Below are 24,197 nucleotides of genomic sequence, written 5' to 3' on the forward strand. Positions count from 1 at the left end.
TCATTCTCTTTCATATCTCCCAATATGGAAAGACCAGAAAAACATTAATTTCATTCTCATTCTTTATTCATGACCATTTCCTTCTGTCTTTTTCATCTCTTCCATCAAAAATCTTCCCTCACTGATCCTCCTCCATCCTCCATCTACCCATCCAGCCTGTGGGCGTGATGGCGGCCCTTCCTCTGCGGTCCTCTGCCGCCCTCCTCTCCCTATCGCTCCTCGCCCCTCGCCCCGTCGCAGCCGTCACTCCCTCACCTCAGAGATCCAACCATCCCCTGGTCCCTCCCCTCAGCCCTCACCCAGATCCAAGCATAAAACATCCTCCACCCCTCTCCTCTCTGAGGCTTCTTCTTCTATCCCACTCCCTATTCCTCCAAGCTCCCAGCCCACAGTGGCTCCGCCCTCCACCCAGAGTGCCTCCCCTGTCCTGCCTCTACAGGATGTTGCTCCTGCCAAACCTCCGTCCCCCCAAAGCCTCCAAAGCCCCTATAATTACGTTGTCTTCTCAAAACATTTCCTCTTCTATTCACCCTGCACCTAAAAGCTCTGAATCTCTTCCTACTTCACCCGCTGCCACAGTGGAGCCTTCTTTGCCCTCTGTTCCCATTAATTCCTCCTCAAATACCCCCTCCAATGTGCCTTTTAAGCCACCAGGTGCCTCCGAAACAGATATCACCTCATTAACTCCCAAACTTCACTCTCCTGTTTTATCATCACCCAAAATTACCGTAACGTCAACCTCCACAGCTCCTCATAGGTCTTCCCTCACTGTATCCACTACTCTCACCCATAATACCACCTCTACTGCATCCCAGCTACTCCCCCATAGTTCCTCCTCTCCATCAAATCCCACCCTGACATCTGAACCTCCATCCTCTCGCCCTACTCTCACCCGGAGCCTCTCTCAGCCTCCCTCTCTGCCCAGAATCTTCCAGTCAGGCTCAGGAAAAGGTATCAACACTTTGGCTTTTCCACAAAACTGATTCCTTTTTTGACCTTGTGTTCCACATGATTAAGAGTCATGCCCATGTTATTTGAGAAAGATCAATACAGTGTGTAGTAGTATAATGTTTATGTACAGTATAGTGAGGAAGATCAGTTTACAGAATTTAGATTTAAACATCTGTATGTCTTGTTAGTGCTGCAGTATCTCACACATCTGACCTATTCAATTATATTTTCTGGGCAAAATACCACCAGTGAACACAACACAGCAGGACGCAGGAAACATATTTACTGGAGGTTTATTTGAATATTTAAATCCAACCACCAAGGAAGTGAGTCGGATCTAAATCTAAAAGTTTGACAGTTCTGTTTCAGTCCACACTTTCAATCTCATACTATCAACACACAACATTATTCCTAAACTTCTTTCAAAATAACACTGGCCTGGCTACTAGAATATATCTCTTAGACTCTCTAATAAATCTATTGAAAATATAGAAAATATCTATTAAAAATATGGAAAAATTACATGATATATTTACAGTAAATTGTATAACATAACAAAATGTGTCCAATATATATTGAGTTCAACCGGCCCTTACACAGTTGCCTAAGCATTTTACTTTTACATCATAGAGATTAAAGTGAATAAAAAAACATTTTGCAAGTATGGAACATTAAGAAAATTAGATATTTAATTCAGCCTTCTTAATTGTACATTAATAGCATTTTGATGACTTTGAAACTGCTAATCACTGATGAGACTGCAGCAAACAGAGATATTTAGATCAGTTCTCTAGTGTAGAACAATGAGTACAATGCATGATAAATAATTAGCCAAGCTGTTTCCCTTTCACTCTTTGCTTATTCCTTTTGTTTTCGTTCCTCTTTTGCTCATCACTTCTCTTTCTACCCTCCTGTCCTCTCCATAGTTCCTGTTTCACACCAACGGCGCCCCCAAGAGGTTCAAACCAAAGAGGATCTTACTTCACTTTCTGGTCTGTCTCTGCTGTGAAAAGAGATCCATTACTAATTATCTTTTAAAAATAATTTTCTTAATTTCTCTGTTATGCTTCTAAAATCATCGTCTGTCCTCTCTAGGCCATGCTCACATTTTCAGACCTCAGCTCGTCAAGTCAATCGATCGCCCCTCCTCTCCCTCTCCTTTTTCTGCTGATGCCCCTCCTCATGAATCAACTTCTCATCTCCCTAAATCTCACCCCTCTATCTCAGAGTCCCCGAGAGGTAACCAATGTCAGAAATATACTCGTTCTCTCCTCTGTCTTCATCCACCATCATTTCTCTTGTTCCTATATGAACCTGCCTCACCTTACCTCCCATATCTCCACCTCCTCTTCCCTGTCCCTTCCTCTCTGATCTCCTCAGGTGCTCAGGGGTCGTGGTTGACATCAGGAAGTGACATCAGCACTGTCCCTCTGCTGTGTAGTCCCGACCTCGATGCCCTGTGTGACCCCGAGGCTCCAGCCCTCACTGCCTCCCTCCCTCGCTCCTCACCCTCTCGCTCCTCTTCTCTTTCCATCTCTGTTTTATTCTCCTCTGCTCACACTCAGCTCGCTGTTTCTCCCTCTGCTCCTCCTGCTCCCATCAGCTCCTGTCAGTCAGGTACAAGCAGTGGCGCTCTGTACATTTAATGCATGACAAAAAGACACAAAGACCATGGTCAAGATTTCAGAAATGTTAATTCAGTATAAAGTCATAGCACCATAAAAAAAACAGACCTAATAAAATACCTTTATTGGTATTTGTTTTAGGAGCACACATTTAATCAATGACTAAGTTACAGTTTTTTTTTCATTATATTATAAAAAAACAAGTGACAACACAGTCTTTTTCTGCAACACTATCAGAAGTTGTATTATCATACTTTTTGGGGTCCAAACTCAGTGTTACAAGGGTACTGGAGACAGCGTCCCTTTAGATATTTAAAGAGGCACATCATCCTCTACCTCACTGAATTAAATTATAAAACATGCAACTTTCATGTTTTCACAAAATATTCTTCATCTTTCTCGTTTTTTGGTTAGGGTTAGTAAATAATAATTAAACTAAGAAAACATTTTATGTGTTTTTGACCAATCAGATCATGTCCTCCGTCAGGACCAATCAGGAGGCAAGATCAGTGGGCACAGGGGGTGACATCACTCTCAGTGACCCAATCAGAGGCTGAGAGCAGAACACATTGCACTTCCTGTACCGTCACAATAAGAGCTCGTCGGTGCAAAGCTTTTATTGTGAAAGTAATGAACTTCCTGCAGCTGATTCACTCAACAGCCATTCCATAAGCAATCAAATGAAAACAATCCTAACTCCGTTTATTTGAGCCAATTGAGTTGTGCTAATTGATATAATGAAGATGTCTAATGTGTAAGCATTTTTAAGCTAAATAACTAAACTCTTCTTTTTTGCAGCGATCCCTCAAAGAGGAATATGTTTCATCAGACCTTGCTTTCGCTTTTTTTCCCCTTTATTTCCTTTGCTTATAACATCTTTCATCATCTGTCCTTTTTCTAGGCTCACTGTTTCCCCTCACTCAAGTAGACGAGGAAACAACTTCGAGCCAAGACGAGTGTTCTCCTCAAAAGAACCGGACAGAGGCCAACTTCAGAGTATCCCAGCAGCTAATCAGACCAGCCCAGGATTCAAAGGCAGCCATCCCAGAAAACAAAGCTGAACCAACAAGGATCAGGTGAGGTCATGGGATGAATCACATGAGTGTTTACATTTAGGTTGCTTGGTTTGGATCTTTAAGAGGTTTGTTTGGCCCCGAAATGCTGTGTGAAGTCAAAGGGTGTTTCTCAATCGCGAGTAAAGCTGCTGCAGAGCCACTATTTCAAGCATACTACGTCATCGAGTGCCGCCGAAGTACTGTTCCAATCTCCAGCATACTTGGAAATCTACCGAGCCCGGCGTACTCCGTTTGGAGAAATATCGAGGCTGCACATGAGTAGACTCCGCGGTCTTAAAATCCCCACAATGCTTTGCGCACGGACCAATTTCCAAAATCTGTGGCGGAAAATGTAAGGCGGGGCCTATCATATGACGCACACCTGCACACTTGCTAGCCTGTTCCACTCTTTGTTTTCCAAATGTCAGGAAGTATTCTTGACTCGCTTCTGAAGCAAGATGCTCGGCAGACATGTGCTACCAAGCAAGCGTACTCGCGATTGAGAAACACCCAAAATGTGTCAGCAGACCACAGAGCTAAAGAAGAGGCGTCTTGAAAACTGGTGGCAGATAGCAGAGTTTGGGAGAAACATGGACACAGAGACTCATAAAAGCAAGCATAGAGAGTTCATCTATACACTTTGAGATGGGCTGGATGCTTGAAATGCCATGATTGCTTTGAAAATAGACCAGCAATTGGGGAAATACGCTCATTCGCTTTTTGGCAAAGGGTTAAATCATTGATACTGGTCTTACTGTAGGTCTGTCTGTTAAATATAAAGCTTCAACCAGGAGACAGTTAGCTTAGCATAGCATAGACAATGGAAACAGGGAAAATAGCTAACCCTGCTCTGTCCCAAAAAACAGCACCTAATCTGCTTTGGTTAATGTGTACAATACACTTCAGAAAGTCCATGAAGTAACTATGACCGGCCCAGAAATAGTCTTGCACATAAACAAGCAAAGTTATATGTTCTTTGCTTAGCTAACTGACTGCTGGTGGTAGCTTTCGAATAAACCGACAGCCCTGAGCATATTGATCTCCTATAACTCTGTTTCAATGCTATTGAAACTCATTATAATCCAAATGACACCACGCTATTTAGTGCTGACTGAGACAAACCTGCTTCAGCTTGCCGACAATCTTGTGGTTAACAAAAAATGTACTGTGTTTGTTGATCAATATTTTACTGACACTATTGCTCAAGGATTTGTGGTTGCTCTGTGCTTGGTGTTTGTGCTTCTTTGATGCTAACAGTGGGCTAACAGCTGCAAAGTGTGTTGTACCCTCCTGTTGCATTGACCTTGGAATAACTTTAGGGTCTGCTCTGTGGCCTGCTGGGCTAACTCCCCCCCCCCCTTAATCACTTCCTGCACGCTCGGCATCGTGAAATCTCACCCTCTCATCTCTCGCGGCTGACCTCCAACATTTCTGCCCCCAGTCCTGCCCACTCAGAGCTGATAGTAGCCCCGCCCCCTCCGTGGCCCTTCTCCTGCTGTGAGAGCTCCACCCCTCTGCAGACCTCCACCAATGTTGTGGCGGCGTTTATCACTCCTAAACACTCGAGCGCTCAGGGGGAAATTGATTTGAAAAGGTCAACCAATGAAACAAGTGTGATTATAAGTGCCTTTAAGGCCGAAAAGCCGCCACTGGCAAAGCCTGAGCCTGAGCCTGACTTTGATGACATCATCTTTGAGTCATTCAACCAGACGCATGAATCAGGGGGGTTGTTTCTGGAAGAGGATGACTCGAAGCGGGATACTATTAAAAGGTGTCCTCCAGGGTGAGTATTTATATCTGCAGATACAAATCAAATAAATAAGAAGGTTGCAAAATGTGAACTGGTGATGCAGATAATAAACACACACACACACACACACACACACACACACACACACACACACACACACACACACACACACACACACACACAGTTAGGTTTAAGGAATATTGTTTATCTGTTCTGCAGTCTTGAACAGAAAACCAGTGAAAAGGCCGGTGGAGAAAATGAGAAGTTAGAAGGAGCAGCGACCGACAAGGAGGTGAAGATGAAGGCAGAGCAGGAGAAGAAGAGGGAGAAAGAACAAGAGGAGGAAAAGAGGAGGACCGATGAAGAACATAAAGTGACTCTCCAGAAGCAGGAAAAGGGGAGAAAGCATGAAGAAGAGAAGAAGAGACTGTTAGAGGAGGAGAAGAAGAGGCTCTTACAGGAGGAAGAGGAGCTCAAGAAGGAGAAGGAAAGGAAAAGATGCGAGGAGGAGAGACTCCTTATTGAGAGGAGAGACAAACAAGAGAAGCAGAGGGAGGACAAGAGGACACGGGATGAAGAGGAGAGGAAGAAACGAGAGCAGCAGAGGAGACTTCTGGAGGTGGAGGGGGAGAAGGAGAGAGGAAGGAGGGAGGAAGAGAGGACGCGGGAGAAAGAGAGATTCTTAAGGAAGATGAAAGAGGAGGAGGAGAAACTTGTGGTGGAGAGGAGAGTGTTTGAGGAGAAGAGGAAGGGGAGGGAGGAGGAGAGACATCGGCTCCTGGGAGAGGAGGCGACGAGGAAGATGGAGGAGGAAGAACAGAAAAGACATGTACAGGAGGAGGAGAGGAAGATAAAGGAGGCAGAAGGGGTGAGGAAGAAGAGGGAGGAGGAGGAGAGGAAAGAGGAAGAGGAGAGACAGAAAAAGGAGGCAGAAGGGGTGAGGAAGAAGAGGGAGGAGGAGGAGAGGAAAGAGGAAGAGGAGAGACAGAAAAAGGAGGCAGAAGGGGTGAGGAAGAAGAGGGAGGAGGAGAGACTCGTCAAGAAAGAGAAGGAAAGGATGGAGAGGAGGAAAAAAGCAGAGGAGAAAAGAAGTGAAGAAGAGGAGGAGAGGAGGAAAGAGAGACTCTTGAAGGAGCAGAAGGAAAAGGAGGCTGAGATGAAGAAAAGGGAGGAAGAGGAGGAGAAGAGACTTGGAGAGGAGAAAGAGAAAGCAGAAAGGAGAAATAAAGAAGTGGAACAGAAGAAGGAAGAGATGGAAGACAAAAGGAGGAAGGAGGCCAACAAGTCAGATGAGGACAAGCAGAAGATGAAGACTCTGGTGTCTCCTTCTCTGCCACTTCCTCTGCTAAACACTGACCTCCTTCCTCCCAGTCTCACACACCTGCCCACAGCTCCTACAGATGGACCACAGACTCCACTTCCTGCTCCGGACAAAACCAGCTGTACATCCGAGCAACGGTCATATCAAACTCTCCGCCAATCACAAGACAGAGTCATGACCCTTCAATCTGTCAATAAACCAAGCTCCGCCTCCAATGAGCGGTGAGTTGCACCACTGAAAAGTTACATTTTCACTGTCGGTGGTGATTTTTTTATACTTTAAATGGCTGTCATTTTCTTTCTAAATCATCAAATAAAATCAATTGTTTTCCTTGAAAAATTACTTTAAATTCACTTTGTTTTAAAGGTGGGGTAGGTAATTGAAACCAGCTCGAGTGCGCTAAAATTTGAAAATACGCAGCCGGAAAAAATCTGCCACTTCCTTACAGAGCCCCTCCTCCAACACACACGAACGCCCACATGACCAATGAGATAACTTTGTGCACAGATGGAAGGCTGACACAGGGAGGCCGGGCCGGCTAAAATGATTGGTCGTGCTTTTTACAGTACTACGGCTTCCACAGATGACATTTTTTAATGGATTTTTTGTCAAAGCACTTAAGATATTCATTGCTATCGGGATGTTAAGAGCATTCCATGGAATATAACAAAAAGTGTATCTCGAGCCGGTTTCTCAAACTTACCTACCCCACCTTTAATACTGGTTAACTAAAACATTTAACATTTCTGTTTTTGATTATTGCTCTGCTTTTTTGTTGTGATTATTTTCTTTGCCCTTGTAAGACCTTATTGATTATCTATGTGGTACGGGGGGGTAGATTGATCCCCAAAGAATGATATAGATACCATCGATACTGAGTCTTGTTTTGAGTTGCTAGATCTGTTCTTTGCTGCTGTTGTGTGTGCATCATACATTCAAATTACCTTATTTACCATTCATATATTGCATTTTACCATGCATGTAAATAATAGACAAAAGAAAATACTAATCTCCAATGACACCATGCAATTAAAATGTAATAATGATGCATTTCCCCAATGAATCACAGTGTTTTTGTTTGCTCTTCCAATAACAAAAAACATTGAAATCAGTAATCCTGGCCTGGGAATACTAAGTATTAAATTGTGTGGTATCGCTCACCCCTACTTTTATTTTTTTCTGTTGTTAAATGGCTTTCCTCCTATGTCTTTCTTATTCCTGCTGAACTCTTTTTTCATACCACCATGCCCCCCACCCTTCATCTCATCCTATATATTTATTTTTCTCCCCGTATTCTAGTTTGGGGCAACCCTCTCTGTTAAAGGAAGGTTCATTGCCAAAAACGGTTGGCCCAGAAAAGAAAATATCTGCCACATGTCCTCCACGAGGCCCCACTTTTCAGGATAAACCTTTCACATTAGAGGTGTTGACCCTGGTGCCAGCTCCACAGAGGCGGTCTGATGCGGAGACTCCTGTGTGGAAATCGCTAGAAGGGAGAAATGGGAAAGATATACCTGAAAAATGCTCTGCCAACGAGGGTACAAAACCTTTGTGCAGAGGGTAAGAATGGATAAGGGGACGTCTGTCTGTCTGTCTGCTTTGTCTGTCTTTACGACTATCAGTGTGTCTGCTTCGCTGGTGGTCTGGCTTCTTAATGATAGAATAGGCCCCAAAACTGTAAAGGCTGTGTTTTCATGTGATTTTTTACTTTTCTCCTAGCTCACAAAAACAAGATGCTGCTGAGGTGGACACGGCTGTGAAGCAGGAGCCCCAGCCAATCACAACAAAAGACTCAGAAACACCTCACATTGTCCCAACTCCAGCTGAACCCGGCGCACCACCAAACAAAGAGGACCCCAAAGAGCCAGAAGGACCCAGCGTGGAACCAGAAACCTCAACCGAAGTTTCCCCCAAACCAGCCTTTGAGCATACGGCTTTGGCGCTGGAGCCGCTGCTTCCCTCAAAACCAGAACCAGAACTGCGGCAGGAAGAAGTCCTCCAGCCGGGGAAACCACAACAGGAGGGAGCAGATGAGGGGAAACCATCCGAGGCCGTGACTGGCGGTCAGGAGAGTCTCATCAACAATAAGGAGCCAGTGTGTGAGGCGGAGAAGCAGCTGTGGGCGGCAGTGGAGGAGACCACAGTGGAAAGAGGGACGGAGAGTAGTGAGAACACTGAAGAGAAGGATGAGAAGAAGGAGGAAGAGGGTGGTGTAATAGGGGGGTGAGTCAGTGACGGTTTCTTGCAGCACGGCATGACATATTTGCTTTTGCTTGCAAACCACCACACACACACACACACACACACACACACATACACACACACACACACACACACGCACACACACACACACACACACACACACACACACACACACACACACACACACACACACACACACACCTGTCCTGCACATGTACTGACTCACGTGGTGCTGCAGCCTAACCATTGCTTAGTTAACTTCATCTCAACTTCTGTCTGCTGTTTGTTTAAACTGACTTATTTGATGAGAGGTTTCACAAGAGTACATTGTGTGCGTGTCTGTGTGTGTGGTAGTGCCCAGAAATGTGCACACACAGAGGCAGATGTGTGTGTTGCGGAGCAGCACATGGAGGCTCCGGCTGGCTTCATGTCAGCGGTAGTTGGGGTGTTTTATAGAGGGTGAGTCAGTCCTTCTGTCCTGCTATGAGTTTTGTGTGTGTGGGGCGTTATGAAAACATTTCAGTAGTCCAAGCTTAGATAAAGTCAGAACACGCCATTGAATAAAACTACTGCTACGACCTTTGAGTAAAAAACAAGTCAAAACAACAAAAAGCAATATTACTTCATCAAGTAAAACTCAAAAAGAGGGATTACATTTAACTTAAAGGGGACCTATCATGCAAAATGCACTTTTGTACGTCTTTTATACATGAATATGTGTCCCCGGTGTTCCAGGGAACTCACCAAGTGTCAGAAAACACAACCCTCTCTATTTTCCTCCATACCCAAATCTCTAAAAAAAGGGGCTGCAACGGATCTGATAAAAACTGATCCAGATTTGAACACTGTCCTGACGTCAGGAAAGTGGCGCTACGGCTATTGGGCCAACTCCACCAATCAGGAGGAGACAGCCACGGCCATTGCCGTTCGAAAGCGCTGGAGAAGCTGTAGTACATATGTCAGGCCTGTAGATGGTGCTGTTCTCACAGAATCAGCCCTTGCAAAAACAGGGGTAAAAAAGTGCAAATTGAGCGAAATGAGGCATGGCTAAAATGCATGATCTGTTTGGTATTTTGAAAAAAAAAAGTATAAATATGCCTTATATAGGTATGGTCCTACACTATATCATTATAATATAGCATGATAGGTCCACTTTAAGTGACTGAAGTACCATATCAATTCATTGCATTTTACTTGTACCATTGGATTTGTTTCCAATTTTACGCTGTGTTATCTTTCTCTGAGCTGCATGCATAAAGTGTTTCTTCTGTTATCATGCTAGAGGGGATGGAAATGCCAGTGGGCTTAAGTTGTGCACTATTGAAAGTGTAGGGTGGTTCTCAGTGCAACCAACAATACATGTTTCCTCTGTGTGCTTTGGACAAGCACCAAAACAAAGTCTGAGAAAATGGAAACTTCTTAATCAAGCATGCTGTCACACTGTTCAGAGACTGCTGAGGTCATTTGAGGGTGAGCCGTGTCTCAGAGTTGTTTCCTGTCCCTTTAGCTATGAGACAGTGGCTTCCATCCTGCATACATCTGGACCTGTGGACACAGGTCATCCCCATCACTCTGCAGAACAATCACGCCTCCTTATAAGTGACGAAGATCAGCAGACTTTACATGGAGAAGATGTGAAGATGCCAGATGACGAGCCACTGATTCCCATTGTTGTCGACATGTCTCCACCTACGGCTTTCTCTGACACAACAGAACACCAGAGGATTAGTGAACAGGCTGGATTAGCTCTGAAGACTTCTCATGGACTCAGTCTGGTGGACAATCTGAGACTGGCAGCTAGTGAGCAGGAGAGGGAGAGGGAGAAAGAGAGGGAGAGAACGGAGAAGGAACGGATAGAAAACATAAAAAAGGAGGAAAGAGAGAGGAAGGAGAGAGAAGAGGCAGAGAGGAAAGAGAACGAGAGGTTGGAGAAGGAGAGAGAAGAGATGGAGAAAGAAAGGATTAGGAGGGGAAAGGAGGAGGAGAGAAAGAAGCTGCAAAAGGAGAGGGAACAGCTGGAGAAAAGGCAAAGAGAGGAGAAGGAAAAGGAGGAGAGAGAAAGGAAGCAGCAGATTGAAGAAGAAAGGAAACAACATGAGGAGAAACAGAGGTTGGAAAGGGAGAGAGAAGAGATGGAAAAAGAAAGGATTAGGAGGGGAAAGGAGGAGGAGAGAAAGAAGATAAAAAGGGAGAAGGAAGAGCTGGAGAAAAAGGAAAGGGAGGAGAAGGAAAAGGCAGAGAGAGAAAGGAAGCAACAGATTGAAGAAGAAAGGAAACAACATGAGGAGAAAGAGAGGTTTGAGAAACAGAGAAAAAAGATGGAGAAAGAAAGGATTGAGAGGGAGAAAGAGGAGGAGAGAAAGAAGCTGGAGAAGGAGAAGGAAGAGCTGGAGAAAAAGCAAAGAGAGGAGAAGGAAAAGGCAGAGAGAGAAAGGAAGCAGCAGATTGAGGAAGAAAGGAAACAAAATGAGGAGAGACAGAGGTTGGAGAAAGAGAGAGAAGAAAGGATTGAGAGGGAAAAGGAGGAGGAGAGACAGAAGCTGGAGAAGGAGAAGGAAGAGCTGGAGAAAAGGCAAAGAGAGGAGAAGGAAAAGGAGGAGAGAGAAAGGAAGCAGCAGATTGAAGAAGAAAGGAAACAACATGACGAGAGACAGAGGTTGGAGAAAGAAAGGAAAAGGAGGGAAAAGGAGGAGGAGAGACAGATGTTGGAGAAGGAGAAGGAAGAGCTAGCAACAAAGCAAAGAGAGGAGAAGGAAAAGGAGGAGAGAGAGGGGTTGGAGAAGGAGAGAGAAGAGATGGAAAAAGAAAGGATTAGGAGGGGAAAGGAGGAGGAGAGAAAGAAGATAAAAAGGGAGAAGGAAGAGCTGGAGAAAAAGCAAAGGGAGGAGAAGGAAAAGGCAGAGAGAGAAAGGAAGCAGCAGATTGAAGAAGAAAGGAAACAACATGAGGAGAGACTGAGGTTGGAAAAGGAGAGGAAAGAAAGGATTGAGAGGGAAAAGGAGAAGGAGAGGGAAGAGCTAGCAACAAAGCAAAGGGAGGAGAAGGAAAAGGAGGAGAGAGAAAGGAAGCAGCAGATTGAGGAAGAAAGGAAAGGAAATGAGGAGAAACAGAGGTTGGAAAAGGAGAGGAAAGAAAGGATTGAGAGGGAAAAGGAGGAGGAGAGACAGAGGTTGGAGAAGGAGAGAAAGGAGATGGAGAAAGGAAGGATTGAGAAGGAAAAGGCAGAGAGAGAAAGGAAGCAGCAGATTGAGGAAGAAGGAAACAACATGAGGAGAGACTGAGGTTGGAAAAGGAGAGGAAAGAAAGGATTGAGAGGGAAAAGGAGAAGGAGAGGGAAGAGCTAGCAACAAAGCAAAGGGATGAGAAGGAAAAGGAGGAGAGACTGAGGTTGGAGAAGGAGAGAAAAGAGATGGAGAAAGAAAGGATTGAGAAGGAAAAGGCAGAGAGAGAAAGGAAGCAACAGATTGAGGAAGAAAGGAAACAACATGAGGAGAGACAGAGGTTGGAGAAAGAAAGGAACAGGAGGGAAAAGGAGGAGGAGAGACAGAGGTTGGAGAAGGAGAAGGAAGAGCTAGCAACAAAGCAAAGGGAGGAGAAGGAAAAGGAGGAGAGAGAAAGGAAGCAGCAGATTGAGGAAGAAAGGAAAGGAAATGAGGAGAAACAGAGGTTGGAAAAGGAGAGGAAAGAAAGGATTGAGAGGGAAAAGGAGGAGGAGAGACAGAGGTTGGAGAAGGAGAGAAAGGAGATGGAGAAAGGAAGGATTGAGAAGGAAAAGGCAGAGAGAGAAAGGAAGCAGCAGATTGAAGAAGAAAGGAAACAACATGAGGAGAGACTGAGGTTGGAAAAGGAGAGGAAAGAAAGGATTGAGAGGGAAAAGGAGAAGGAGAGGGAAGAGCTAGCAACAAAGCAAAGGGATGAGAAGGAAAAGGAGGAGAGACTGAGGTTGGAGAAGGAGAGAAAAGAGATGGAGAAAGAAAGGATTGAGAAGGAAAAGGCAGAGAGAGAAAGGAAGCAGCAGATTGAAGAAGAAAGGAAACAACATGAGGAGAGACTGAGGTTGGAAAAGGAGAGGAAAGAAAGGATTGAGAGGGAAAAGGAGAAGGAGAGGGAAGAGCTAGCAACAAAGCAAAGGGATGAGAAGGAAAAGGAGGAGAGACTGAGGTTGGAGAAGGAGAGAAAAGAGATGGAGAAAGAAAGGATTGAGAAGGAAAAGGCAGAGAGAGAAAGGAAGCAACAGATTGAGGAAGAAAGGAAACAACATGAGGAGAGACAGAGGTTGGAGAAAGAAAGGAAAAGGAGGGAAAAGGAGGAGGAGAGACAGAGGTTGGAGAAGGAGAAGGAAGAGCTAGCAACAAAGCAAAGGGAGGAGAAGGAAAAGGAGGAGAGAGAAAGGAAGCAGCAGATTGAGGAAGAAAGGAAAGGAAATGAGGAGAAACAGAGGTTGGAAAAGGAGAGGAAAGAAAGGATTGAGAGGGAAAAGGAGGAGGAGAGACAGAGGTTGGAGAAGGAGAGAAAGGAGATGGAGAAAGGAAGGATTGAGAAGGAAAAGGCAGAGAGAGAAGGGAAGCAGCAGATTGAGGAAGAAAGGAAACAGCATGAGGAGAAAGAGAGGTTGGAGAAGGAGAGAGAAGAAAGGATTGAGATGGAAAAGGAGGAGGAGCGACAGAGGTTGGAGAAGGAGAGGAAAGAAAGGATTGAGGGGGAAAAGGAGGAGGAGAGACATAGGTTGGAAAAGGAGAGGAAAGAAAGGATTGAGAGGGAAAAGGAGGAGGAGAGACAGAGGTTGGAGAAGGAGAGAAAGGAGATGGAGAAAGGAAGGATTGAGAAGGAAAAGGCAGAGAGAGAAAGGAAGCAGCAGATTGAGGAAGAAAGGAAAGGAAATGAGGAAAGGAAGAGAAAGAAAGAAACGGAAAAGAAGAGAAAGGATGAGGGGGATCGGGTCAGGCAGAGAGAAAGGGATAGCAGAGGAGAGAAACCACAACAGAAGCAAGAGACTATCTCTGGCTCTACGTCACTGCAGGAAGTCATCGACAGCCAATCAGATGACTGGCCTCCTCTGAGAGAAGCAGAGTTGGATGATATTGCAATTGATGAGAAACATCAATGTGATGAAGTGAAAACAAATACTGAAGTCAAACTGGTTCCGACGACACCTGCTGATTCTGTCCCTGCAGACAAAACAACAAGCACACTCGAGTCTAGATCAGTCAAACCTAAGGACTCTGTCATTGCTGTTAAGAAAACCCTGGATAATCCTGGTCTGAGATCAGTGAAAAAAGGCAACCTAAAGTCTGGTGCCATCCCAGTGTGGTTGAGAGAGGAGGAGGAGGAGGAGGAGGAGGAGGAGGAGGAGTATGAGAGAGGACAGGATGATCGTGGCTCTGTCTGGATGGCTGAGATGTACATGGAAGAGAGAGCAGGGTGAGTAAGGGGGAGACCAGGCAGGGAGGGAGGTGAGTAACCAGGAAATAGCTCAAGGCTATTTAGGGGAAGCAGCCTGTTGCCTCCTGTGGATCAGAGGACTGTGCCTGTGTGTGTGTGACGAACCTTCCTCCAATAACAGAGGCCTTGACTCACCATATCTTCATAACTACTAAGCATCATTATCTTAACTTTACTGAGGGTTTGGTGTTGTCCTGCCTTCTCAAGAAAGAGTTGCGTGTTGGCATGTGAGTCATGTACTATTTGTGCCCCCCACACAACATAATTACCAACTTGTTTGTGACTAGGATATCTTCTTCACATGTTGCCTCGGTTATGACTTGAAAGGAAAAAGCTTTTCAGGGCAAATATAATGTCAGATGAAAGAGACAGAGACACTGCTGGTGTTCTAGAAACAACAGGAAGTTATTGTGGTTTTGCCACAAATTTCTGCTTATTAACTAACCCTCTTTAGTCCGTGTTATGAATTTTTCTTTGGAATTGGTTGAGTCACATATTTTTTTAAGCATCCAACCTTTCCAGATTGGAATAATCCCACTTAGACCTCTGCCAAATCAAATGTGTGGAAATCTGGGAAATAATATTGTCAAATAAATGGGATTTAAAAACGTCAGACATCCGAGATATTAGCCAAGTAAAAAACAAATGCTCTCCTTTAAAGTGGACCTATCATGCTATATTTGAATAATATATTGTAGGGCCATACCTATATAAGGTATATTTGTACGTTTTCTTTTTCAAAATACCAAACAGATCATGCATTTTAGCCATGTCTCATTTCGCTCTATTTTGCTCTCCTCCACCCTGTCTTTGCATGCGCTGCAGCTGACCACGCCCCCCTGCAAAGGAGGGGGCCGAGTTACGAGCGTCGTGTTACCATGCTGTTACCATGCCACGGCAACCTCTCATTCCCCTGATAGGTCAGCTCCTCCGTCCTGACGTCAGAGAAATGTTCAAATCTGGATCAATCTGTATCAGATCCGTTGCAGCCCCGTTTTTAGAGATTTGGGTATGGAGGAAAAGAGAGAGGGTTGTGTTTTCTGACACTTGGTGAGTTCCCTGGAACACCGGGGACACATATTCATGTATAAAAGACGTACAAAAGTGCATTTTGCATGATAGGTCCCCTTTAAGGAATACAATGTTCTACCTGCAGTTTACTCTAAATTGGTTTAGAGTATGGCGACAACTCACTGTGTCTTTCCTAAACGACTTTAATGCTTGAATTTCCTCTGACCCTGTGTGAGATTAACAAAATGGAGCTCTGGCTGTGTGACATGAATGGTGGTTTGTTGGGAATGGAGCATGACAAGGATCTGTTGCTGGTCCACTTTTTTTTCAAAATCTTCGGCCTTTAGGTTCAGCTCTGAAATCTCCTTCTCTGTCTTCAGCCCAGGCCCCCTGTCCCAGACGCCGTCCTCACTCCCATCCAGTGGACAGACCCTTAACCAAAACTCTCTCGTCAGTCAACCAAAGAAACCTGAACTCTCCAAAATCAGTCTGGCAGACCATCCTCAACCTCAACCTCCAGCTGGGTTTAAGCAGGAGAAAGAAATCAGTCAGAAAACTGAAGCCAAACCTGCTCCCCAATGTATTGGAAAACAAACGCTGCAGCCAATAACAGAACAGAAACATGATGTTATCACAAAAACTGGCCAAGCTGCCAGTAAGGAGGAAGCACTTGATCAATTGTCTTCAGTGCCTTTGCCAAATCCTCCTAGCATAAACCGTGCCAGCATACAGTCAAACACAGAAATAAACACAGAAATAAACATAAATAAAATAAATGATGACACAAAAATGGCCATAAAAGTGAGGGATGATAAAGACATAAGCCACCCCAGTTCAAACACCGACAAAGACACCACAACAAGTGCACAATTTGAATGGCCTCACACACATACACACACTTCTGAGCCTGACCATATCACCAAAAACCAACAGCTTCAAGAGGAGGAGAGGCTGTTATTGGCTAAGATCCATCTGATGACAGGTGACACATCCCCTGTCCCTGGCCCTCGCAGTATGAGGCTCCTCATCCCAGACCCCCGGGAGATTGACTTTGAAACATCAGAGCTTGTTGCTCACAGTAGTGACTTGAGGCATGGCGGTGATACCATGCAGGAAATATTTCTAACTGAGGAAGAAGAGCCACAATCCATTGAGTTGGTGAAAAATCAAGAAGGCGTGGAGGATGTGTAAGTCAGCATCTGCTGCTCTAGAAAAGAAAACCACTGAAGCTCTGTGTTTAAATGTGCACATGTGATATGCAGATTAGAAGACTTGAGATGGACTTAAGACTGTGAACTCACAAAAATGATCTTGACTTGAAAACTGACTACCTAAATATTTGACACAATTTAAGATAAATTCCCAGGATTAAGAAAGTTAGATAACAATAAGCCTATAGCTAGCCTTGGAGTTAAGCTAGCAGGTCGATAAGGCTGTACACAGCAGTCCTTCAGAATCAGAATCAGAATACCTTTATTAGTCCCACATTCAAGCTGAATGCTAACTTTAACATATTAACATGCTAAATGACAATGCTTGAATAAAGTTGTGTCACATGTTTGCCATGCTACTTTAGCCTGTTAGCATGCTAATTAGAACTAAACAAAAGGAACAGCTGAGTCTGTTGAAGATATTAAGAAATTAACCAAAGTAGTGATTCATTAAGGCTGCTGAATATTACAAGGAAATGTATTGAGTGTTTGAGCCATTTCACACAAAACCACAAATGTTCCTCATGTTACCTCAAAGTTGCACTAAAGGGAAATTCAGGTGATCGCCAAAGGAGAAGTGCTTTTGGCTATGGATTTTTCTTTAACATTTTCATTTTATTAATCTTGAGTATGGAGGTGTTTTTTACTCTGGTAATATGTGTTTGTTGGCACCTGAGTGCATGTTTAGTTTCAAGAACTGCTGCTCTGTCTGATGTGTTCAACTGAATATTTAAAGCCTAGGCACCACATAGATCTAAATACAGTCAATGACATAGACAAGTGTTTTATGCTTTGTTATAAAGGTGATAGACATTTCCTAACAGCATAGACCTGTGTTGAGGGAAGCATGTTTATCTTCCTATTATCTTAAATGATATGTCCCCTGTCATGCTGTCTAACATCAAGTCACTGCTACCATCCGTCCTGCCAGCAACCTTGCATGTCTCTCACTCACCTCTACAAATCGCTGCTTGGACGATCCCCATTGTTCCACCAACCAAAGTCTGTCTCCCTGCTAATTTAAATTATTTATTTTTATCTCATTTTAGGCGAAAAGGACAACAGGCTGACCTCCCTGATGGTGGAAAGAAGAAAACATCATCACATCTTGACACACACATTGCTCCTGCTCATGAGATGACATCATCCCGACTGCCTACGTTAGCAGAAGAAGAAACCTCTGACATTAAGCCCCCTCAGCCTTCTCCACTGGTCAGAGAGGAGGCTGACGGGAAGGACGATGTAGCTGAGGTAAAGATACGCAAAATGTTTTTACATCACAGAGAACACACACACACAACCAACAACTAAATGTTTTTCAGTCAGACTGTATAACCACCACAACCAATGGTAAACCACCACACACACATATTTCAATACCCCTGATGTGCAATACATATCAAACTTTGTGCAATATGCCCTCATGCAATTCACACTTTATTTTTCTTTCAATTTTTTTACAATCTGTAAGCAGTACCAGCTACCTCTTTAATTTGATATGGTCACTTTCCAAAAAAGATATTGAAACTTTTTTTTTTTTACCATGGAGTATTTTTTTTTTACTTGTGTTTTTTATTATCAATAACGTGTGCATACTTAGTAAGTCTATTTTCTTTACTTTATCTGCACTATACTTCTGCTGTTGTAATAATGCAAATGTCCCCGTTGCGGGACAAATAAAGGATTTCTGATTCTGATGAACTCTCCTCCTCCTGCAGGGCCTGGTGACCTCCACCCAATCCCTGCTGCAGTGGTGTCAGGACATCACCAAAGGTCACCGCGGGATAAAGGTCACCAACTTCAGCACGTCCTGGAGAAATGGAATGGCCTTCTGTGCTATCCTACACCACTTCCATCCTGACAAAATGTACGAAATACAAGAAACATAACATGTTTGTATGTTAACACATACACCTCAACATTTTCAACTGTCAATATCTCCTTCCTTTTCCAAATTATATAATTGTGAATTTAAGATAAGATATACTGAGGTTAAAATAATATAATATGCATAAACAATATATACGTATATATACTGTATCAACAGTAGAAAGGTACATAACTATAGAAGTATTGAATAGAATACACAATGTCAAATATACAGAATAAGTTAGAAAACACTGTAATAGAACAACCTACTTCTAAAACAAATATAAACATAGACTACTTTATACATTGTAAGTTATATTCAAGTAACCTTTTTATTTTGTGGAGTGTTGTTTCAACCAAGAAAGAAATGTAGACATGTTTTGATGAAAATACTTTGAGTTTTAGGCCTTAATCAATTGAAATGTGTGTACATTTGCATTATATTTGTACCTACTTTTTTCCCCATCAGACAATTTGACCAGTTGTACCCTCATGACATCAAGATCAACAACAAAAAGGTAAAGATGTTGTTAATCAATTTTCTTTTCTTAGATTCCATCATTCACAAGTTGTTACAATCTACCAAAGAGATATTTCTCTTTGTTTCTTTGCTGATGACGTCTTTCTCTTCTGACAACATCAGGCCTTTGATGGTTTCGAGGCTCTGGGTATCTCTCGCCTGCTGGAGCCGTCCGACATGGTTCTGCTGTCCGTCCCCGACCGGCTCATCGTCATGACCTACCTCAGCCAGATCCGATCACACTTCACCAACCAGGAGCTGAGTGTGCTGCAGATCGAGCACAACAGCAGCCAGTCCAGCTACGGCCTCGCCCTCTCCGGCCCCGGCCCGACTGATGTGGACGCGGCCGCTTTCTGCATGGCCCGACTCAACGAAGGAGTGAGCCTCGAGGAGGGAGGCAGCAGCACCTTGGTGGTCCCACCACCGAGGACGAAAAGACTGGGTAAAGGTACCAACATCTTCCCCCCTTTAAACAACTTTGTTATACTTCAACCATTCATTTTATTATAATAATACTAATAAAGCTCAAAGTGCTTTGACATCATGGCACACATCAGAAATTAAACCAGAGAAAAAGATATTCCCTTCAGGTCTAACCTTTTTGCACACATGCACCATAACAAAATAATATAACAGTTCAAGGGACAAAGGAGGTAAAAAGATGTGTCTTCAGCTGTTTTTTTCAACATTTCTCCTCTGCCTCCATCCTAAATGCCACTATCTCATGCTCCTCTCACTTGATGTTCCTGTACATACTCAAAGTTATTTCCTTGTACATACAGTAGGTCATGCTGGAATCCATGGAGATGGGAACAAAAAGAGATAAAAGAAAAACAGAGAAGGGGAAGGGGAAACTCTGGCTTGTCTCCAGGGATCTTAGGAATGTGAAGTAGCACAGTTTGAACTAAGAGGACCAGGAGGAGGAAAAACAAATCATTAAATCAAGTTTACAGCACCTCAATTAAGATTCTCACCAGGTTCCCAAAGATACAGAATATATGATGTAAAATGTGATTGAACACGTCCTACATAAACACAACATGTGCCACAATTATAACAGTTAAGAGACCACTGCATAATTATCAGTTTCTCTGGTTTTACTATTTATAGGTATGAGTAAAATGAAAATGTTTTATCATATTCTATAAACTACGACAACAACAACATTTCTCTGTGTTGGAAACAACAGACGCTGGAATGAAATGGCTGCCATACATGTAGAGATTGAGATTTAAGAAACATTTGGATTGTTGTGTTCAGTATGAAAAAGGCGCTGCCACATACTCATCATGCACCGGGTTGATCAAATCCATTGAATCAAAATGTGTCTCATCGTAATATATTAAGTCTTCGGGTATTCTGTTGAATAATCTGCTTTAAGAACCCATCTTCTGATAGTAGTTCTCATCTGGTTTTAGGGGACGATTCGATCTCACCAGTCCCACCCCCACGTTCCAAAGTAGTCAAATTTGGACAGACTCAGGTATCTCTCTCAGTTTTTTTCCATCTTTTTATTGTTTCCAACTTTTATGTTAAATGTTAAAGCTCTATTATCATATTCTAAAAACCGGATTTAAAAAATGTGTTTTTCCAGGATGAAGAAACAAAGACTGGAATCACTTATAACAAAGGTGGGTACCTGCAACATCAGCCTTTCAGTGACAATAATCTAACATTTTAAATATTGTTTAAACGTCCTATTTTCTGCTGCAGGGATGCAGAGTACAGCTGAGACCCAGCCTCCCAAACAAGAAGAGGAAACAATGGTCAGTTATGTTTTCCTCACTCACTTTTTCTCTGTCCTACTTCCTTTTTTCTTTGTCTTTGACTGCATCTCATATCAAATCATTAGCATGACTGATGGTTGCAAGAAACAGAGAAGCATATGTGTTTTCACTTGTATAAAAGTTGTTTATTTAAATTTCATCTTTTTTGTCGCTCTCTAATCTTTGGACCTTTTTCTTCTACCTTTTTTTCTTGTTTCCACGATTCCCTCTTTCTTTTCCCCTTTTTCCACCCTTCCTGGATGTCTTTGTCATGTGTATGTTCATGTGTGATTGTGTTTGTGTGAAATTGGGCTTGTGGTCAGTGTCTGCAGGACACCAGTCAGTATGTGGTGAGCGAGCTGGCAGCGTTGGAGACGGAGCAGAAACACATCGACAGCAGAGCCGCTGTGGTGGAGAGACGACTGCGAAGCCTCATGGAAACAGGTAAGGCACACAGACACACAAGTGTAGGGAGTACTTGATCTAGGTTTTATGCAATAACACATTAAGTTGTATACAAACCGCCCCTTGTTTCTCTGCTTACACAGGAAGCGACCGTGATGAAGAAGAGAGACTGATCCAGGAGTGGTTCACTCTGGTGAACAAGAAGAACGCTCTGATACGCAGACAGGACAACCTGGAGCTTCTGTAAGAGCTTTTTCATACACAAACAGTACACACACATGCATTACACACACTTCTTTTAATTTGTCTGATTATATACTGTGTCCCCAGACAAGAGGAGCAGGATCTGGAGAGGAAGTTTGAGCTGCTGAACAGGGAACTCCGGGTCATGATGGCTATAGAAGGTCAGTCACAGGGATGGCAGAAAGAGTAAAAGTAGAGATACCACAGTTCAAATTAGACATTACAATTGTGTGAAGGTATTGAAGGTGGAGCTTATTAGTGGTATTTAGTAAGATGTGTTTTGTATGAAATAGGTTTATTATACCGATGTTTCCTCTTAAATGTAGTGGAGTCGAAAAATAAAGTAGCAAAATACAGAAATCATCACATTTTATACATATGAGTGCATTCAAAGTGATGTACAGGTGATTGAAAGCTAATTATAAACAGTACAAATGTGTGACTAATAGACAAGTTAAAGTGGACCTATCATGCTATATTTGAATAATATATTGTAGGGCCATACCTATATAAAACATGTCTGTGAAGTTTTTTTTTTCAAAATACCAAACAGATCATGCATTTTAGCCATGCCTCATTTCGCTCTATTTGCTCTTTTCCAGCCCTGTCTTCACAAGGGCTGATTCTGTGGCAAATGAGCTGCAGCTGACCACGCCCCCCTGCAAAGGAGGGGGGCGAGGCACGAGCGTCATGTTACCATGCTGTTACCATGCTGTTACCATGCTGTTACCATGCTGTTACCATGCTGTTACCATGCCACGCAACCTCTCATTCCCCTGATAGGTGGAGAGTTGCCCATATAGGCGGAGCACCCCGTTTCTGACGTCAGAACAATTTAAAATCTGTATCAGTCTGTATCAGCTCCGTTGCAGCCCCGTTTTTAGAGATTTGGGTATGGAGGGAAATCAAATCAAATCAAATCAAGTTTTATTTATATAGCACATTTTAAAACGATTTTTAGTCGAGCCAAAGTGCTGAAAAAGAGAGAGGGTTGTGTTTTCTGACACTTGGTGAGTTCCCTGACACACCGGGGGGGACATATTCATGTATAAAAGACGTACAAAAGTGCATTTTGCATGATAGGTCCCCTTTAAGTTAATAACTGCCTTTAGTTCAATTCCAACACTGTTCACCAAGTAGCTATCCAATCTGCTGCATTTCCTTATTGTACATGTGTCCCGCAGACTGGCAGAAGTCGTCCTCTCAGCAGCAGAGGGAGCAGCTGCTCCTCCAGGAGCTCGTGTCTTTGGTCAACCAGCGGGACGAGATCATCAGAGACATCGACGCCAAGGAGAGAGGGTGAGTGTGTGTGGACGGATAGTTGTATAGAAATGTCAAAAAGGAAATCGCAAGCAGATAACAAATTCTTTAAAGAAAAGATACCTCTTTATACTGTGTATTTCAAATAAAGCCTTCAGGTTAATGCTTGTAATGCTGACGTGTAAAACATAAGATCATTGTGGTTCAGGTATTTGTGCTTTTTTCATTCCGTATTTACAATCACTTCATTGACACAGGTCAGGGTGCAGACATTAAGAGTTAATGTCATATGCATTATATTGTTATATGTGTTTGTATTTGTGTTTGCAGGGCATTAGAGGAAGATGAGCGTCTGGAGCGCGGTCTGGAGGCAAGGAGGCAAAAATACAACAGCAAAGACAAATGTGTCCTCCAGTGAGAATAGTTTTTACTACTGAGACTCTGCAGTTCTGAAAGCTCCACATTTCGTTTGTTTTTTAGTGCCTTTATTTTCCCGGAGAACTGTTTAAACCCATTATAAGGACAGACAAGATACGGGGCGCATAATGTGCCTTCTTTGAAAGTATTTTCTTGAAATGTAATATATGTTCATGTTGAAGTTTCAGTCTGTCTTAAGTATTATTTTAATTCTGTTCACATATTTTTATTTATTTAAATGATGCCTGAGATTATTGTATATCTATTGCACATGTTTTTGTGTGTATTTTCATTGGTGTGTGTGTTTGTTCTTTGAACACTGGCTATTCAATTTGTTGTTAAATGGAGAACATATTCCCCTCATCACAACAGGAGCTTGTCAAAATCTGCCGAATACTGAAACCAAAATGTGCCAGGTCATTTCTGTTGTTTCTGCGGATATCCGTCTTACATTTCTATTTCTATAAGTAAGAAGTATTTCGATATAACATGTCAACACATATTAGATGTACAAATACCATGTGACAAGTCATGAGCTGGACTCAATCTCACAGTATTGAGAGTACAGGGTGCCTGTTAAGGACGACCGCCAACAATCCATTCTTAGAAACCCGAAAAACATTTCCACTTATTGCAATATTGATTGTTTTGTTTTTCTGATGTTATATGTTGAAAGCGTTCTCAAACCTTGTGTGCTCACAGACCCTGAATGCCTTAAATCAACCATAACGTGTATGGTTGGGATGTTCGTGCCTGCTTAATCCACAGAAATGCACCTGTTTCCTTACCTCTTTGAACTTTGACTACTATATGCATGTTGTTTGAAGTGTGCTGATAAAGTGGGACTCTGCTTTTTATCCCAAATATATGACTTTCACACACTGTACCCCTGATGTTGCTGTTTATATTTATGAGGTGAAGACTTGATGAATGATATTGATTATTGTGTTGAAGAAACATAAATATTGGTTGGTTATGTCTTTGGATTTTGAGTTATTTTTATTTTGGAAACAACAGAAACCTGTTTATAAGGAACTCAAATTGTTTTGTGTTTTTTTATGAAGCTTATGGTAATAATAGTTACCAGAAAACAACTTCTAGCTGTTTTGGGGTTGCAGTAGATTGCTGAAAAACTTGCCACCAGTAGAT

The 24,197-nt window shown here is 42.9% G+C and overlaps 1 protein-coding gene across 9 annotated transcripts in view; it reads left to right on the top strand.

The window, feature by feature from the left end:
* The window catches only part of ehbp1l1b (EH domain binding protein 1-like 1b), a 32,263-nt gene extending 8,235 nt beyond the window's left edge, over positions 1–24,028 (top strand). For 2 of the 9 annotated variants that reach the window (XM_034139931.1, XM_034139936.1), the window contains 20 exons: positions 156–951; positions 1,878–1,943; positions 2,047–2,190; positions 3,478–3,652; positions 8,422–8,925; positions 9,259–9,363; positions 15,738–16,544; positions 17,618–17,819; positions 18,287–18,435; positions 18,907–18,955; positions 19,081–19,405; positions 20,376–20,440; positions 20,552–20,588; positions 20,671–20,723; positions 21,047–21,167; positions 21,272–21,371; positions 21,459–21,532; positions 22,556–22,670; positions 22,962–23,045; positions 23,751–24,028. In XM_034139931.1, the coding sequence (XP_033995822.1) occupies positions 156–951; positions 1,878–1,943; positions 2,047–2,190; positions 3,478–3,652; positions 8,422–8,925; positions 9,259–9,363; positions 15,738–16,544; positions 17,618–17,819; positions 18,287–18,435; positions 18,907–18,955; positions 19,081–19,405; positions 20,376–20,440; positions 20,552–20,588; positions 20,671–20,723; positions 21,047–21,167; positions 21,272–21,371; positions 21,459–21,532; positions 22,556–22,670; positions 22,962–23,045; positions 23,751–23,757 (3,978 nt within the window). In that variant the 3' untranslated portion in view covers positions 23,758–24,028. The remainder of the gene's footprint in view (positions 1–155; positions 952–1,877; positions 1,944–2,046; positions 2,191–3,477; positions 3,653–8,421; positions 8,926–9,258; positions 9,364–15,737; positions 16,545–17,617; positions 17,820–18,286; positions 18,436–18,906; positions 18,956–19,080; positions 19,406–20,375; positions 20,441–20,551; positions 20,589–20,670; positions 20,724–21,046; positions 21,168–21,271; positions 21,372–21,458; positions 21,533–22,555; positions 22,671–22,961; positions 23,046–23,750) is intronic. The other 7 variants (XM_034139934.1, XM_034139932.1, XM_034139935.1 and 4 more) reach the window with 7 other exon arrangements.
* Positions 24,029–24,197: the final 169 nt, after the last annotated feature.

Source organism: Trematomus bernacchii, unplaced genomic scaffold (assembly GCF_902827165.1).
Source record: "Trematomus bernacchii unplaced genomic scaffold, fTreBer1.1, whole genome shotgun sequence".
Lineage (NCBI taxonomy): Eukaryota > Metazoa > Chordata > Actinopteri > Perciformes > Nototheniidae > Trematomus > Trematomus bernacchii.